Genomic DNA, 16528 nt, shown 5'->3' with positions numbered 1-16528 from the left:
TTTTTTTGCTAATTAGCAAATGCAAATGAACTAGCTCTATTTTCCTCTCTTGAAATGTTTTACTTTCACGATAGTCTTTCTTCGATCTTCCTACCCCCCCACCTGCCACCAGAAGGCAAATCTCATAATGTAGTTCCAGTTACTGTTCGTTAGGATTTACACACAAAGCTGGATTTGCAAAATGAGAAATGAAGGCCACTTTCCTTGAGTATGTAAGAATTAGAAGGCAGGAGCTATGGAACACAAATGCTGATACTTATTCCTGATCAATCCTGAATCGGCTTTCAGGGGCCTTTAAGCATGATTCATGGCAGGCCAGGCAGTCTCACAGCTGAGCAGAAAGCTGCTTGTTTCTGCATTTCCAAGACCAGAGCCTTGCTGCCTAACTGCAAAATGGGAACCCATTTCCTGCGCTGCGCTGCAAGGTTTGTAAGGATGGGAAATGAACCACCTACCTCACTCAATGGCAAACACCAACTGGCATTCAAAAGCACAGTTATTAAACTGATAAGAACAGATACTACAGACTGATGGAATTATAATTTGTTATGAAGGATTATACTATTGTAACAATATGGGGAAAATCAGTCAGGGGGAGGGAATTTTGTGGGTGGATCCCAGACCGTACATAAAATCTTGTCATTGGGAGTATTTTGTAGGAGTTAATCCAATAGGTTTCTTGACTGTGCTCAGGAAAAAAAAAATGTTATTGCTCTAGGCCATTCTTACCATCAAATATCTTATCTTGGAATGCTTGGCACATTGTAGATACTTGAGATGTGGTGGCCAACTTCATAATCAATTATGCTGTGGTCTAGGTTGGCTTATTTTTAAACTTTCTACAACTTTATAAAAATAAAATGTCCTCTTCCCAATTTTATAAATTGAGCACGACAGCATGGCCAATGTGAAAATTTCAAGTGTAACAAAATAAAGCTCTAGTATCACTGACACAAAGAAAATGTGCTGCTTGGCACTTCACAAAGTCTGGGTAGTTAGTGCCAGATTAGTTAGCTAAAAAAGGCTATGCAGTGTATGAAATGTGGGGCTCCACAACTTACTAAACCTGACTCTAAATCCCTCACTACCAAGCTTGCACAGAGCAGCTTCTCAACAGTCAGGATGCTTCTTTTAAAAGTGGATGGCATATATTAGATAGCACACATCAAAATTATTTAGGGGAGTAGGGAATAGTTGATCCCCATTCATCAATATACATTTAATAAAAGGAATTGCAACAAAGATATTCTTGAATGAATAACAGCATATTTTTTACTGAACAACAAAGAAGTGAATTCTTATACACTGAATTCTTTTTTTCTGCATGTAACAATAACTGTTCTGGCCTTTTTTTTTAATGACCAGAATTAATATATGGTTTTCTACAACAAGGACAGAAACCATCTCAATGGCTCTATTTTTTACAGTGAAAATGTCATTCTTTTACATTCAGCTAATTTTTAGCCATAGTTATTTCCAAATGGCAAAACAGTCTGGTTTATGTATTTATCCTCTTCATATTATCTTTGTTGATGACCATTTGGTGAAGAATCAAGGGACAATGGAACATGTGACGAATGATATTAAATCATTTGACCACAAGTGCAACAATAGCCACATACCATCATAGACCATGCATATAACCACACAGCTGAAAAACATTATTGCCTAAATAAAGCAAACCATATGCCCATGAAACTTCTAATAAGTTCATGAACACATTCAAACACTGTATTAACCATTTATCAGTTACAACAATAACAAGAGAGGTATTCCTTGTGATGTGATGTACCTGTCAGATATTTACACAGGTAGTTGTCCAGCACTGCTCACTGATTTCTCCCGTTAAATTGACAGTTAGTAGGCTTAGGTGTTTAGCAGTTTGTTCTTACCAGAAGATAATTTTGTGAGGTGTCCCTCTGTCATAACTAGGCAGAATCTGGATCCCAGCTCTTCCCACAGGGATCAGGAACTGAACATTATTCACCTCAGCCCTCATTAGTCTCAAGGAGTAGCTGGTTGCCCCACATCACCCTACAGCCACTTCTTCTGCCTTGACCATCACAAGTGGCTTGTTTTTGGCCCTGTGAATCTCAGTATCAGCAACATTAATCAGGAATATTAAGCGATATTGAGCTTCAGCGAAAAGAAACGTGTTTGTGGATGTCACACCACTGCAACTCCATGCAGTTACACACAATATGAATGAACTTCTGTCTTGTCTGATACCCTTCTGGTAAAGGACACAGAGAAATCATGGACTGTATTCTAAACCCTGGAATGCAGGTAGATTAATTCAGTCCTCTCAAACGTAGAAATACCTACACCATCACGAGAGTACTGCGCACGTGTAGGCAGCGGATGAGGAAGCTCTGCTCAGTCCCAAAGAGCGAAGGTTCATCTCCTGTTCCCCATCACATTCTTCACTTCCACCATGATGTCTTCTAACTGGCTGATACACCTGCTCTGAGACAGAATCTGCAGGCTGCCATTCTCAGTAGCAGGGAGAGGAGGGGAAAGAAGGTAGAAAACCCAGGAAGCTAACAAACAAGTGAGAACTTGGCGGGGTTCTTTCTTTTATCTGACATTGTGCCTGCTGACAAGAAAAAAGCCCTGAGAATGTGGAACTTGCTAGATAAGCACCCAAACATCCTTTAGGATGCCAACATGAGCATCATTCTTTTCCTTGCCAGTGTCCTATTTACATTAAGCATCCACCATCTTCGAAAACAACCCCATGCATCACACAGACTCCAAAGGCAATGTTTATGCTGTTGTTTCTAAAGTTGCTTAAGGGAAAAGCAGTTTCTGTCGCCCTAGATAGGCAGTGCTTTAGGCTGCAGTTTGGTAAATTAAACGTTCAAGGCCTCTGGCATTTCCCGTTCCATTGGAAAAGGACGCGGACCTGGCATTTGGAAAGTATTTGCTCTCCATTAAAGTTACCGAACCTTGACAAACCAGAGGGGCCAAGAATTAGTCTGCCATTGGCCTACGTTGGGCTTTCCGAAGCCGAAAAGGACAGTGAAAACAACAACATTGCCATTTCTAATCTTCAATGGATTCTGTCAAGTGTTAACCCAAAAGGATTTCACAATCTGAAAAGAATTTCAAGATTTGTGTTCTATAAGGAAATATTTGACCAGAATTCTTTTTCCTACTCCATGGTCAGAACTGTCCTCTTAACTCTCAGAACAAAATTTGATAATGCTTCCACTTCATCTTAAATCTATGCTTGGGGGCATTTTACATAAGTGACATTCAAGGAGAGAGGGACTGAACAGTCCTAAGTTTGGCAGTGTTCCATGGGCCAATTGTGAAGACTCTGTTTCAGTCCTCTGAACTGTTAACATGATAGTGGTAACACCAGCCTAGTCCTTTTGACCTTGACAAAATTTAACTCACAGAATTAGTACAAACAACAAAATTACAAAGTAGAGATTTTCAATTCATTGGCACAAAATATGACTAGACATGACACACAAAATAGCTGATCAGTTCAGAAATGGATGTCATCAACTGTTTTGCATGATTGTCTAGGAAAAGAAAGTGGACATCAATTTGGAAACAACAGAATTCTTCATTCTGGCCCTGCCTTTTGACAACTAATCCCCATGGCCCCTCTGAACAAGAAATCAAATCAAATATCAGATCCTTGGTATTTACAGCATTAAGTATAGCCACCAGAAATAGCTTCTTTAATGAATAAGCATAGCAAGACACAGCTAGCAAGACAACGCAGGAGCAGTAATCTTAACTCTGGGCAGCTAATGAAGGTACGTATGCTAGTAAAAGCAAGTGGAAATCAGACCTCCTCCTAACTCAGTTAAGCAATTTCCTCTTCTAACAAGAATCAAAGTTGAGAATTTGCTAAGTTTCATGTTTGTTTACATCTTGCCTCTCTCTTATGTGCTTCAAGGTGGGAGACAAAGTAGAAGAGAAACAAAGTACAAGAGAAGATTGCTTCTAATCCAGCAATCACCTTCGTTAAATTCTATCTCCGAGACTGCATGCTTTGAGCCAGGCTGCCCGCTATGGATCTGCTGCCCACAAATAACATCCTTGGAGTGGAAATCCCATCCGTACACATTTTACTGTCCTAAGAGTGCTTCATTTTTTCCAGGTTCTTTCTTCCTTCCATGCGGCTGTCCAGACCAATCCCTGTGCTCGTGGGCATGTTATGAAACGTGGAAATAATTTTAGACCACATTCTAGGGCACATGACGAACTCACTGCAGAATCAATGAACTACGCAGAACTTGAGAGGATTTGGCAATAAAGATGGAAACTGTGAACTAAAACCCACAGACAGTATCTCATATCACACAGCACATTCCATAACAGTTTAGAAATGATCTGTGTGTTTCAGGCAGCTATTACACACTGCCTTCAGAATCTCTGGGTCTCAGCTTTCATTTTCATCTCTTTATTACTCTAATGAGATACACATCAAATACTTACAATTTCTCTTTGGGTTTGTTAACTGAATGTACACACCATAAAAACAGTCTTGTCTGTTAAGTTTGGGATTCTTTCAAGGGAACATTTGGGGTGCCCTGAGCACACTGAGTCTTAACTCACCTTTAGCCACTCAAATGCTGAAGGTCAGTTCTCTAAGAAGAGTCTAGTGAAACTTGCAACATGTGCTAAGGAACCCAGAAACTTTGTGTCTCCAGTCTCCATGCACAAGTTGAGAGCATTGCTGCTAACCCTTGGGCCTGAGTGATGATTTGAGGGTGAATCATGCAGGCAAAGCAGCAAGCTTGAAAGCAAAACATGGCTTCAAACAGGAATCCCCTATCATCATAAAATCCATATGAAAGAGGAAGGAGATGTAAAACTGAATCAGAAGTGAGTATATTACATATACCTCATGTCCATATGATTCATGATTTTTATAACGCATTGCTTTAAACTATGGTTATGATGAAAGCAGCATTCAGAACATTCCTTTGGTCTATTTGTGGCTGATTAACAAGGTCCCTGCACCAGGAATTTCATTCTGGATATTCTGTCCGAGGGGAAATGAATGTGAAAAATTCATAGTCTAAGTTCTATTTTCCTTTTGACCAAAACCAACCAACCAACCAACCAACCAACCAACCAACCAACCATACAAACAAACAAACCAAACAAACCAAAACAAAATAAAACAAAAAACTTGGATGTACTACGCTGGGAACAGCGAGCAGAATTAACCACATGAAGAGACACTGTGAGGTTGGTTAGATGTCACTGTCAACCACAGAGAAGCGAATTCCTTTCATTTAGGAAGTTGAATGATTTGGTGGACAGCTTAATGAGAGACTGAAGTTACAGTGGCAAAGACTCCTTCTTCTTGTCAATCTTTAAATGGAGAAACACTGCGTCACCTTGCTATGTCTCTTGACTGAGCTAACATGTACAACAACCCTTCCAGGTAATTCCAAAAGCAGAGGTGATGACAGGCCAAGTTGTTTGAAAGGGGCTAGATTTGGGAGTGGCTCCTAACATCATAGAAGAGCACTCCTAATTCCAGGTGCACCTCTGTAAAGGTTGTATTCCTCTGAAAACTGGTGTACCATCACAGCATCTTCCCTTTCCTTAATTATAATTGACAGGTGTTCTCAATGTTCTCACTTACTTCTTCATTCACAGGAGTGTTAATACACACACACACACACATACACAGTGTTACCCCCATACAATACGGATGAATATTATTTCAAGAACCTGAGCCTTAATCTAAACAGTCAAATTTGAGGCTTTACCAGTTGGCAAAGTGACAGAGAGGTGATTTGTTTAAACTACTCAGATCCCTCCCTTGATGAGGGAGAGTACAGGCTGTTCCTGAATAGAACTAGGCTGGATCAGCTGCCTACTTTGAAGTTGCCTGCTGGGAATTGAGGATTCACTGAGTGCCAGATCAGCCCACAGAACCCACATAACTCCTAAACTATAGAGCTATATATTTCAGTAACAAGTTACCACTATTTATAACATCGTTTTTATAGTGAAATCCAATCCAAATTTTGAGAATCCAAGAATGCCTTTGCCTTTCTTCCTATTACTCCAAATGAAAGTGCAACCAGATATGGAAAGGATGAGGTGGAAGGATGTGAAAAAGAAGATGGAAGTGTTGATGAGACAATGTGAGGCTCCCGGTGCATCCTTGAATCTTTGTATGGCATTTGGCGATTTATTCCCAAGTGTTCTACACTGAAGCTCAAAGAGTTTTGGGGCATTCAAGATGGAATTAATTTGTGTTTTTATACTGATGATGACTGAGATCCTTCAACTGCTTATTGGATTATATGCAGGTCATCACAAGTCTGGGTATAGACTGAATTAGTGCAGAATAAAAATCACAAGATAGCCTTTTAATTGGCCTCCTTAGGCCATTTAACAAAGGAAGAAGCTAACTTGCAAGAGCAAAGAGTAATTAATGAAGGAGCAAACAAAGATTCATTTAGTAACTTCCCAATAAGTTCTTCTGTCTAAGGGATGGGAATAAGGTAGCCTGCAACAGAAAGATAAACTGTGTAGGTATTTAAGTCACAATGCCTTCCGCCAAGAACTGCTCATTACCATCAGATGTTTCAGTGGCAGTGGGGCCAGTTAGAACTAACTTTATTATTAGAACCAATTAGGGAGAAAAGGGGCAGCATTTCATTTGGTTATTTCAAAACAAGTTTCTGTGCACAGTTTAATGAAGGCCTGCAGTGTCAAGATAAAATGTGTGTTTTACTGAAAACAGCTTTTGCAAATGACTGCTTGTTACCAGCTGGTATCTCCAGGCAGAGCAGACAGGCCGGATTTACGTGCATGCCACAATATAATAGTTCAGCTGTCTCAGCTTTACATAAGTGTTACTAGACAGTATGGCCTGACGGTGAAGCCTGTATGTTCTGGAGCTAGACCGTCTTCAGTTCCTATCTTTGACCTTGGTATCTGAATGGCCTTGTGTGGCCGTTTTCTGGTTTTTAGTTTATCCACTTGTAGGGTGGAGATCATAACAGTGTTTACATGATGAGGTTTCTGGAAAATATCAGTGCACTTACTAATGTGTTAGAAGTTAAAAATCACTGATACATTCCAGAGATCCTTCACATGGGGGATTGCTGTGAAACAGAGAGGTTTTATATAGGGGCTACACCACAGTACAAATCAATAATAGACTCATTTACAGCCTTTGAAGGCGCTTTATCTGTACCGTATGGCACACATATTCGTCTTCAGGAACACTGACATTTTTATGTACATGTATTTCAGCCAATGGTTGAATATTTGTATAATATTCAAGTATTTGAAAATGATATGGTTGCTTTTTAGGTTTGCTAACTCAGCTATGTAGCATACCTTTTAATTTCCCAACCTGTTGCCTTTGACAGTGGAATTAAAAAAAAAATATTTGATTTCATCTGAGCTCTTCCCTTAGCTTCCTTGGTAGCTTTTAACTGTTTCTCCTATACACAGCTGGACTAAGGCATAGTGTCATCTGTTCACCTTCAAAGAATATTTCAAGGATCTCCAACTATCATGATAAATGGAGAATTTACTCTGGCTTTCTGCTGAACATGCTTTTCGAATTCATAGTGCCCAAATGAAACAGACTCTTCACCTGTGATTTCAGACTCCACTTTGCATGTCCCCACCCTTCAGTGAGCGCCGCTGTGTCCTTCGTGATTTTGCAGAGTCCCATCAAGAAGTCATTAAGGCTAAAGACTGATCTTCCTTAGATGTCTGTAATAGTTGCACACGCACTCAGCTATGTGCTTTTTAAATCAACAGTATTTAACAAATGTACCATGAAGCATAATATTGGGCCTATATGATGAACAAAACCTCTTTCTCGGATCTTAACAAGCAATGGCCCTTTTATTAAAATGTATTCACTTTAGAAAGGTCTGAATGAGCAAAATACCTTCTGCATATTTATGTTTTCTCAGCCATGTAGGAACCACATCATTTTTCTGGATTCCCTGACTTAATTTATACTACTTTGAATCATTTAAATAATGACCCATTTCATATCAGTTTACATCTTACACTGCACATCATCAAAAAGAAAAGAAAAATACTGAGAAATTGGGAAGCATATACTAAGTTCAACACCAACGCCTCTGAGTTCTCTGTGAAAACTCAGAGTTTTCGGGAAAAAAGTTACACCTGATTTTTTTTTTCTAACCCAATTGTTTATTTCTTTGAATATCCTTTTGATTCCTCTCAGCAATCACACACATTTCCACCCTGGATGAATTTTATTCTTGAAAAGATCCCCCTAAAGTTTTAAAGAATGATTTGACCAGAATTGCTGATGCCCATTCAAAATTACTGTCTCTTAGAAAGTCAGAACTCAGCAAAGGTTGCATTTTGAACAGAATAAAAACACGACACAGGGACTCCAAAATGGATGATTTTTTTAAAGGGTACGTGTGTAATCTTACCCTGGATCTTTCTTCTAATTTTGTCATCATAACAACAGTGGCACTGCGTTGCTCCCATATCATTCTCCAAAAGTCCCCAAATGTTTCGGGGAGAGAGCCCTGTGTTGCAATATAGGCATTTTGTTTCCTATAGCCATCTATGTAGTTGGCATTCACATAGTCACTTCCTGGGATGCCTGTAAAATAAGCAGTGTTATCAATTACATGAATATGCCATCAGAGGAAACAGCTTAGCACATGATCTAACTGCCAATATTACATTATCGTCTGACACTTGAGGACTGAAAACGCACTAAATTTCAGGATCTGAATGATTAAAAATAATATCATGTTTGAAGGAACACAATATTCAAAAAAATATTTATGATGAATAGATGACTAAAGAAAAAAAATACATTAGTTGGTCCACAGAGCACTTTTTCTCTTAAAGGTTGTCTACTTTCTCTGTTGTATCAGCAAAAAAATCATTCACAAATGATGATAAACAATAGGGTTGCATTATTCCCTTATGTTCTTCCCCATTCTCAGACAAAAACTAGACAACAGAAAATGCGTGAGTCGGAAAATGCATGATGGGTAGACTTTGTCATAATAGTGAAAACTTGTTTTGCAGGTTTAGTGAACAGACTATTCCTATAGAGACACTGACTCCTCATAAAATCCCTAGGAGCATTTTTTTCACTGAAGAGAAAACCGAGGTACATGGGTATTTAAAACACTTGGCTTGGTGGGCTGGCATTGTGGAATACCAGCCTTCCATATCCGGCTGCTCAGTTTCCAACTTCATTCCTGCAAATGGGCCTGGGAAAGCAGCAGAAGATGAGCCAAGTACCAGGGCCTCTGCAACCCAATAGGAAACCTGGATGAAGTTTTAGGATCATACTTTTGGGCTAGCTTAGCACTGGCCAGTACAACCATTTGGGGGAGTGAACCAGTGGGTGGAAGATCTGCCTACCTCTCTCTTTCTCTCTAAATTTCCTGTTCAAGTAACCAATGATACCTATTTATCCATCTAGAATTTGACCTAGTCGTCCAGTTAGCATAGTCATGTTTAATCACAGGCAGGTCTCTCTGCTATGTCTGTGTCTCAGCCTCTTTGTATTCTCATTAAACCCTCGAGGGCTGCTGAAAGTTGCACAGGAAATTCTGGAGTATGACTACTGCCTCCTAATTAATGGTTTCACATCCAGATGTGTCCCTTGGAGTCTGTGTATAGCATAAGAGTAATTTAAACATACAGTTTTCAAACAGCGGTTTCAAAAACAAACAAAAAACGAAACAAAAAACCAGTGAACTCTTCATAGCCCAATGCTGTGTACTTTTCTAGACTCATCCCATTCCACTCAACTCCTTGCCTTTGACATTGATCTGCTTTAGCTCATAGATGACACTGCTGTCCAACTTGAATAGCATCCACTTCCCAGAACACACACTCTTTCTCCCTTAATAAAACAATATGTCAACCCTGTAGAAGGGCCATCGTTAAGTAGGACTGTATTCTGCTTATTACCAGTAGTAATCATGTACACGTTAAGTTCCTCATGACCCGTTACTACTTCTGTAACATGTCTCTTTATTCAAATTTATTACCATTAGTGAAGAAAAAAAAGAAATAATTTGCCCCAATTCTAATGTTTAAGTGTCAGAGCTGAAATCTAATGGATATACTTTGATTTAAAGTCTTATTTTTCTTTTAGAACAATGCATTTTTAGAGGGATATAAGCAAATCTGAACTTGCAAGGAATGTGGCCAAAATGATTAAATAAATAAAAGCAATTCCCTAAGAGAAAGGAATGCATTTTAACACGCAGTAAAGGTAAGGCAGCAATTGGGGATATGGGATGCGAGTATCTGAAAAGAAGATTAGATTTATTCTGTTGAGATCAAAGTTTTTCAATTCCACAGAGAGATGAATTTCACCTTCAATACAATACAGAACTTTCAAATAGAGCCAAAAAGAGCATAGATTTCTTTGGGGGGTAATGAGTTGCCTGGCCCTGGAGGGGAACAAGCATTTCACAAAGGTATCTGTGTGTTATAGGAGGTAGGGGTAGAACCTGTACAGGGTTTCTTCTAGCCTTGGGAAACTACAAGTCCCGGTATTATGTGAAAACATTTTTTCTTTGTAATGGAACATATGTTCCCAAGCTAAAATTGTTATATTTCACTGATTGCCACTTGCAATTACTTTGACTGCTTTCCTCATTTGAGTTATAAAACTGATCCTCTCAAGGAACGTAATGAAAGTCAGATGGAAACTAATCTGCTCTGAGATGAACACACGGATATGGAATACCACCAGCGTCAGCTGAAAAGCCTTTTGAGCAAAAACTGAAATGCACGGTTGGTTGTAACATTATTCATCTATTACAGCTACTCAGGAAGCAGCTGAGATTCTGGCAGCCCTTTGTTGATAAAGATCCTACTCTATCCTGATACCAAATTACAGAGAAATTCAAAGGACATTTTAAATGAAATCCTTAGGTTACAGCCACTGGGAGGTACATACATCGCACCTGTCCACAGGATCTGGTGCTGGGACAAGTCGGAATCCATAGTACAATGTAAGAGAAGCCTACTTTCACATTTTTAATTTAGCAGCTAAGAACAGTCAAGAACTGATAGAACAGATTCTGGCTAAGAGCCTCAATCGCTTGTCAACGTACAGGAATCCTTTCTTCCAGCAGAATTTAGAATGGAGAAATCTGGAGTAGCTGATTCAGAAAGTGTATCACCTGGACCTTGTGTCATCCTCCCTGCCCTTAATAAGGGTAACCCACAGCTCAACTACACGTCTAAGGACCGCATGCACGTCATCACTGAAGGAAGGGAATCAGAGCCTTCCAAGCTTGCTTGTGCAAATATTTCAGTTATAATGTAACAGGGTATTTTTTTTAATGTACTGTTCAAATGGGCACAACTGAGGTTTGAGTTGGGGATGGGCTTCTAAGCACAGAAAAAAATCTGTCTGAAGTCCACTGGGCACCAGGATCACTACTGTATCATCCAATATATATGATATTATATACACAGATATAGGAATATATACATATATACACATACGTATACATACACACATATATCCTGATATTTGGAACATATATCAACTGAAAATGGAACCCTGTTGTCTCCTAGAGCAACTGTTAGGATAATGTTTATATCATGAACATAAAGCTGAGGTTCCACTTCCATCTTGATACTTGGGTGTAGGGAGATACAGACAAGTGGCTTTCCAGAATGAAAGTCTCCTTGTGGCAAGCCCTTCTACCCATCCTGGCAGAAACACACACCAGCAACTTCTCTCTCACATGCACATCCTCTGCCATGCGGAGATATGACAGCTGGCCAAGCTCTCCGTGAGGTCTGAGATCGACTGACATAACATAACAAGCTTTGCAGAGAGCGGAAGGAGAAGGTCGTTTGTCCTTTTGAAAAACGTTAACCCCAGACTGGAGGCGAAAGTCAACCAGCAGTCTCAAGGAGAAGAGAACCACTCTCTTCAAGATAGAGCTTCCAATCAACTCTGTGAAAGACACAACATGCTGGTGTGCAGAATGCTTCAGCGCCATGGAATATTTCTTCAGTAACTCTTGATTAGGAGGTTTCTGCAGGAAGGCTATACCTACAAAATGCTTCTACACTGTAGGAATTACCTCCTGCAACTTACCCACATTTGATCATTTAATTTTAATTTAATGCTTTATCCAGAAAATGATTTCCATCTGCTAAGGCAACAACACTAACCAGAGTGCACTACTGATCCAAACGAAGTGTGGGAGAATTAATCGAATTCCTCTAGGGCCATGATGGATACAAATCTAACTTCACATGCAGTAATGAAGGAATAGAATTCCTATAAACTAGCTCATTACTTTTATTTTTTGCAAAGAATTTTTAAAATATGGAATGCTTCACGAATTTGCGATCATCCTTGCGCAGAGACCATGATAATCTCTGTATCGTCCTATTTGTTGTATATGTGCTAGCAAAGTGAGCACAAAGAAGTTTTATAAAAGAAGTTGTTGCTGTGGATTTTCTGTTTGTGGCAGGGGAAAGAATAATTAATGGGGAGAATAACTAAGATGATTGCCTTCTTCTCCCCAGGGGCAAAATTGTGGAATGGGCCTTTCTGTAAGGTATCTCCTGAAATGAGTTGCTCTTATTGACCAAAAGAGTAGGATGATGTGACATCTGCTTTCCGAGCAGCACATAGGTTCACTACATTTATAAGCATGAGCAGGCTTTCCTGATTTCTTACGGATTGTTTCATGTGCATTCTCCAATTAATAATAGTAATGCAAACAGACCCAACCCCCCAAATAATTAGCACATCATCTTTCACATGAGAAACCTGTAGTTAAACCCACTGACTTCTCATATTATACCAATGATATCCATTCCTGTATCATAGTATATTGCATCATTTCATGGTCGGCTCTTTCTTGTGGCAGTTAAACATACGCGTTCCATGTTTCATATGAGGTTTCTGGGTTTTGGGTTCACTAAACATGGAGCTTAAACTCAAGCCTTTCAAACAGAGATGGTGATAATGTGAGGCCAGAGAAAGGGGAGAATTTGCTCTTTTTATGTATAACAAGCTCTAGCAAGCAGCCACTGGAACAAAGTCAGCAAAGTTTTAGTTCCAGTTTTCAGCAGATAAATTACCCTGGGCATGGATTTGGACCAATCATCCATAAAACTGTACAAAGTTAATTTTATCATGAGTTATAAACATGAGACTGAAGGGACCAGGCTACTTCTCGCTGCTTCGATGCCTGAGTATAAACAGCAGAAGGGATCCTGAGAAAGGTAGCGTGGCTTTCTTTGAAAGAATATTCATGATGAATAACTCATTTCGATCTTGAAACTGGTGTTGCCATGTCACAGAATTTACTGTCTGAACCATTTTGTCTTAACAGGGCTAAATGAGTTTTTTTTAATCCCTTGATTATTAGAGAACTAATGGAAGTGTGGCTCTCTGAGAAGTAACAACAAAAACAAAAAAGACAATGCTCAAGATGTCATGGATTAGATTTCTCGTCAGATGTTAATGTGATTTTTAAAAAACTCCTCTTATTGGGTATGGTGAATTTGTAATTATCAAAGTCTGATGTCCAGTGGAAGGGCAGGGTCCAAAACAACAAGTGAATGCTTTTGTCAATATGATACTAAGTAATCTAAAGAAAACATTTGCACTTTGGTGTCTCATAAAACTGTGGGAATCATGTATGCAATTTTATAGTCTTAGATGAATGAATACCAATATCATTTACTCAAAATGTACATAAATTCATCAGGTTGCAGGACCCCAGTCATGGGCTGCTAGTAGACCAATGGCTGCCTGACATTTTGCAAGTTGTTCAACTCGTCCAGGTCTGATTGCTTTTCTGCTAAGACAAACAGACTCCTTTGAGTACTTTGCAGTTCTACAATAAAGTATCTTTTCCTCTTGGATTGGGAAGTCTCTGTGGTGGCTTTTTTCAGAAGGATGTTTCGTATCAGAGTAGGTGGGAAAAAGTCTCTGACACTTTTTCTAGTAACTTCCTATCATTCCATCTTTGATAATTTTGATTTTTTTCAGTAACAATGAGTGGCACCTGGTGGAGTAAAACGTAAACAAAATGAAAACATGAGGACTTAGCGGTAATGGGCTAGGGAGTGATCTGTTCAGTGCTGGATGAGAATGAGTCAGAGAAGCCTTGGAAGAGGGCAGAATTCTCCCCACGGCTCCCACAGCCAAGTACTTCTGCTTTACAGATGGAGATGGGCATTTGGCTGAATGGCTTACCCTGCTGCTCTGACTCATAATGTGGCTTAAAAACGCAGGTACTTAAATTTCCTTTAGCATCCAAATCCTTAATTAAGTGACACTTGCAAAAATAAGAAATCTGCTTGTTGGTGAAACAGTTTATTCCCTGTTGTATGACAGAAGTGCTCAGAACCCAAAAGAACATAAAAGCCACCTATTATTGAGTAAGTAATATCCTCTCCTCGATGCTAGCATAGAACAATACCTAACAACCAAAAAAACAGGAAGACCACATTTAACACGAATCTATGATGAAATAACTTGTTTAATTCCAAAGGACACAGGCCTTCTTCGTCCTTCACTGCATACCAAAGCAGCTGCCCGTGGTTATATCAGAAGTGGCAAAACGAATCATTTTTTTTTTTTTGTAACACACCAGAGGGGGAAAAATAAACTTTTTTCCTTGCAAAGCTGCAGTGTATGCTTTGCCATGTAATCACCACATGCAGACATAGTTCGGCAAATGTTCCTATAAGAGGCATACTGTGTTTTATTTTTTTAAGCATGCATTTTTCGGTGGGCATTGTAACTCACTATTATGAACTAAGGGGAGAATGGCTGATAGAGTGTGTGAACTCAACCTATACCAGCTTCTGTTTCTATGTCATCTGTTTTATTTTGTACACCTCTGTTCTGCTGAGGAGCCTGGCTTTGCAGAATGGCCTCTGTAAGGAATTTGGGAGATCGAACTGTCTCGAGTACGCTGCAAGATTATTCGTAGGAGTTAGAGGTGTACAGTAGTCAAATCAAACATGGACTATGACTATAGGAACTGTGCCTGCAGGAACACGCAAAGCTTCAGTCTTCTCAACACTGCTAGATGCACGCCATCATCATAGTATCCTTGAGCCAACATATGCCATACGACTGTCAGCTGTTACTGTGACTGATATGATAAGCAGAAATGAAGTAAGTCCACACCACATTCTTAACTACTCTATTGATGAAAATAATTCCAAACCTTGAAAATGTCTTCCCACTTTCCTTTGTATTTAAAAATAAATAGCAGGGTAGACAAAATTAATTGCTTTACTATTTTCCAGTCATCTACAACCTGTGCTTTATATGCTAGGCAAGCCATATCACAAATGACACAGACTTCGTGATAGCCTAGAGCAATGGAGCGTAGATTCATTAGAGTAATCTGTAGAGATGTACAATGAAAATGAAAAAAAATTCCTAATAATTGAACTAAAGCTGTTAGAGATAAAAATAAACTCATTCCCTGAGCTTTCTGATTTATTCTTTGATTAGTTTCCTCAGTACAAGAGTAAAGAAAAAGAAAACCAATACAGCTACCACTTTAAAATGATTTTTCTTTTTTTTTCTTGGGCAAAAACATTAGCAGGTTTAGATTAAGATAGAGCTGGGGAATAGCAGATCCCCTCCATACTTGTCTAACTGCATTTAGAAAGCAGATGCTACGTCAATAGCTCTAATGAGATAGTGTTTACAAAGAGCTTTGACCCCTGTAAAATTATTTCAAATTTCCATGGTTAAGACCATCTAGGTTATTATGTAAGAGAAATTAACCTATTAAAAATTGTCTAGTGTGAGTGCTTGGTGGAATAGTTGGAGAACTTCATCTCATACGTGTGTAGTTAGCTCAAGCGCTGCGTACTCTGTTTCCAATCTGGCTTCTTGTTAACATGTACTCTGGTAGTTAGCAACTAATGGCTCCAGTCCTTGGGCCCTACTGCCCACTTCAGCAGCGCTGAACCCCAGGTTCCTGGCAATAGCCTGGCTCTTAGTTGACATTTGGAGAGCGAAACAGCAGATGGACAATCCCTCTTTATATGTGTGTGCGTTTTCTTTTAAATACAATAACATTTTAAAAAATGAAAACTTTTATCCACATACTGGTCCTCAAAAATAGTAATGCTTATCCCATGAAAAACACGAAAACAAATTAATTACATTTCGGACAACAGAATTTAAAGTGAATCAGTGGACAGGCTAAAGGAACTAGGTATGCTACCAGTCAAAATCAATGACTGATGCTCTGAACAATGTGAAAAAAAATGAACTCAACCAAAGCTTGGGATTGATTCAAACATAGATAATTATATATAAATCTAGCAGACTTTCTGGCCTAGAAATTTCTAGCTCACTAAATGGCCACAAACCATTCTCTAGTGATTAGGAAGGAGGGGGGGTGGTAACAGAAAATCGAAGGGGGAAAAAGAGATTGCTTTTGCTTAGGTGGGGGAAAAAACTGCAACTACCAAAGGAATTCTTAATTGGAGACAATAAATCAAATACTTTGATGTTAGAACTTGATATGGGATACTTAAC

At 39.2% G+C, this 16528-nt stretch overlaps 1 protein-coding gene and 1 non-coding gene across 9 annotated transcripts in view; both read right to left on the bottom strand.

The window, feature by feature from the left end:
• Positions 1 to 16528, bottom strand: part of PTPRD (protein tyrosine phosphatase receptor type D) — a 500784-nt gene that overhangs the window by 47365 nt on the left and 436891 nt on the right. For all 8 annotated transcript variants that reach the window (XM_040962882.1, XM_040962877.1, XM_040962878.1 and 5 more), the window contains one exon: positions 8424 to 8599. In XM_040962882.1, the coding sequence (XP_040818816.1) occupies positions 8424 to 8599 (176 nt within the window). The remainder of the gene's footprint in view (positions 1 to 8423; positions 8600 to 16528) is intronic.
• Positions 12320 to 12422, bottom strand: LOC121145144. Its single transcript, XR_005881943.1, has one exon. It is a non-coding gene; the product is annotated as a U6 spliceosomal RNA (small nuclear RNA).

Source organism: Ochotona curzoniae, unplaced genomic scaffold, assembly GCF_017591425.1.
Source record: "Ochotona curzoniae isolate NIBS_2020 unplaced genomic scaffold, NIBS_Ocur_1.0 scaffold_3208, whole genome shotgun sequence".
In the NCBI taxonomy this organism is placed as follows: Eukaryota; Metazoa; Chordata; class Mammalia; order Lagomorpha; family Ochotonidae; genus Ochotona; species Ochotona curzoniae.
This window is presented reverse-complemented; position numbering and strand designations above follow the sequence as displayed.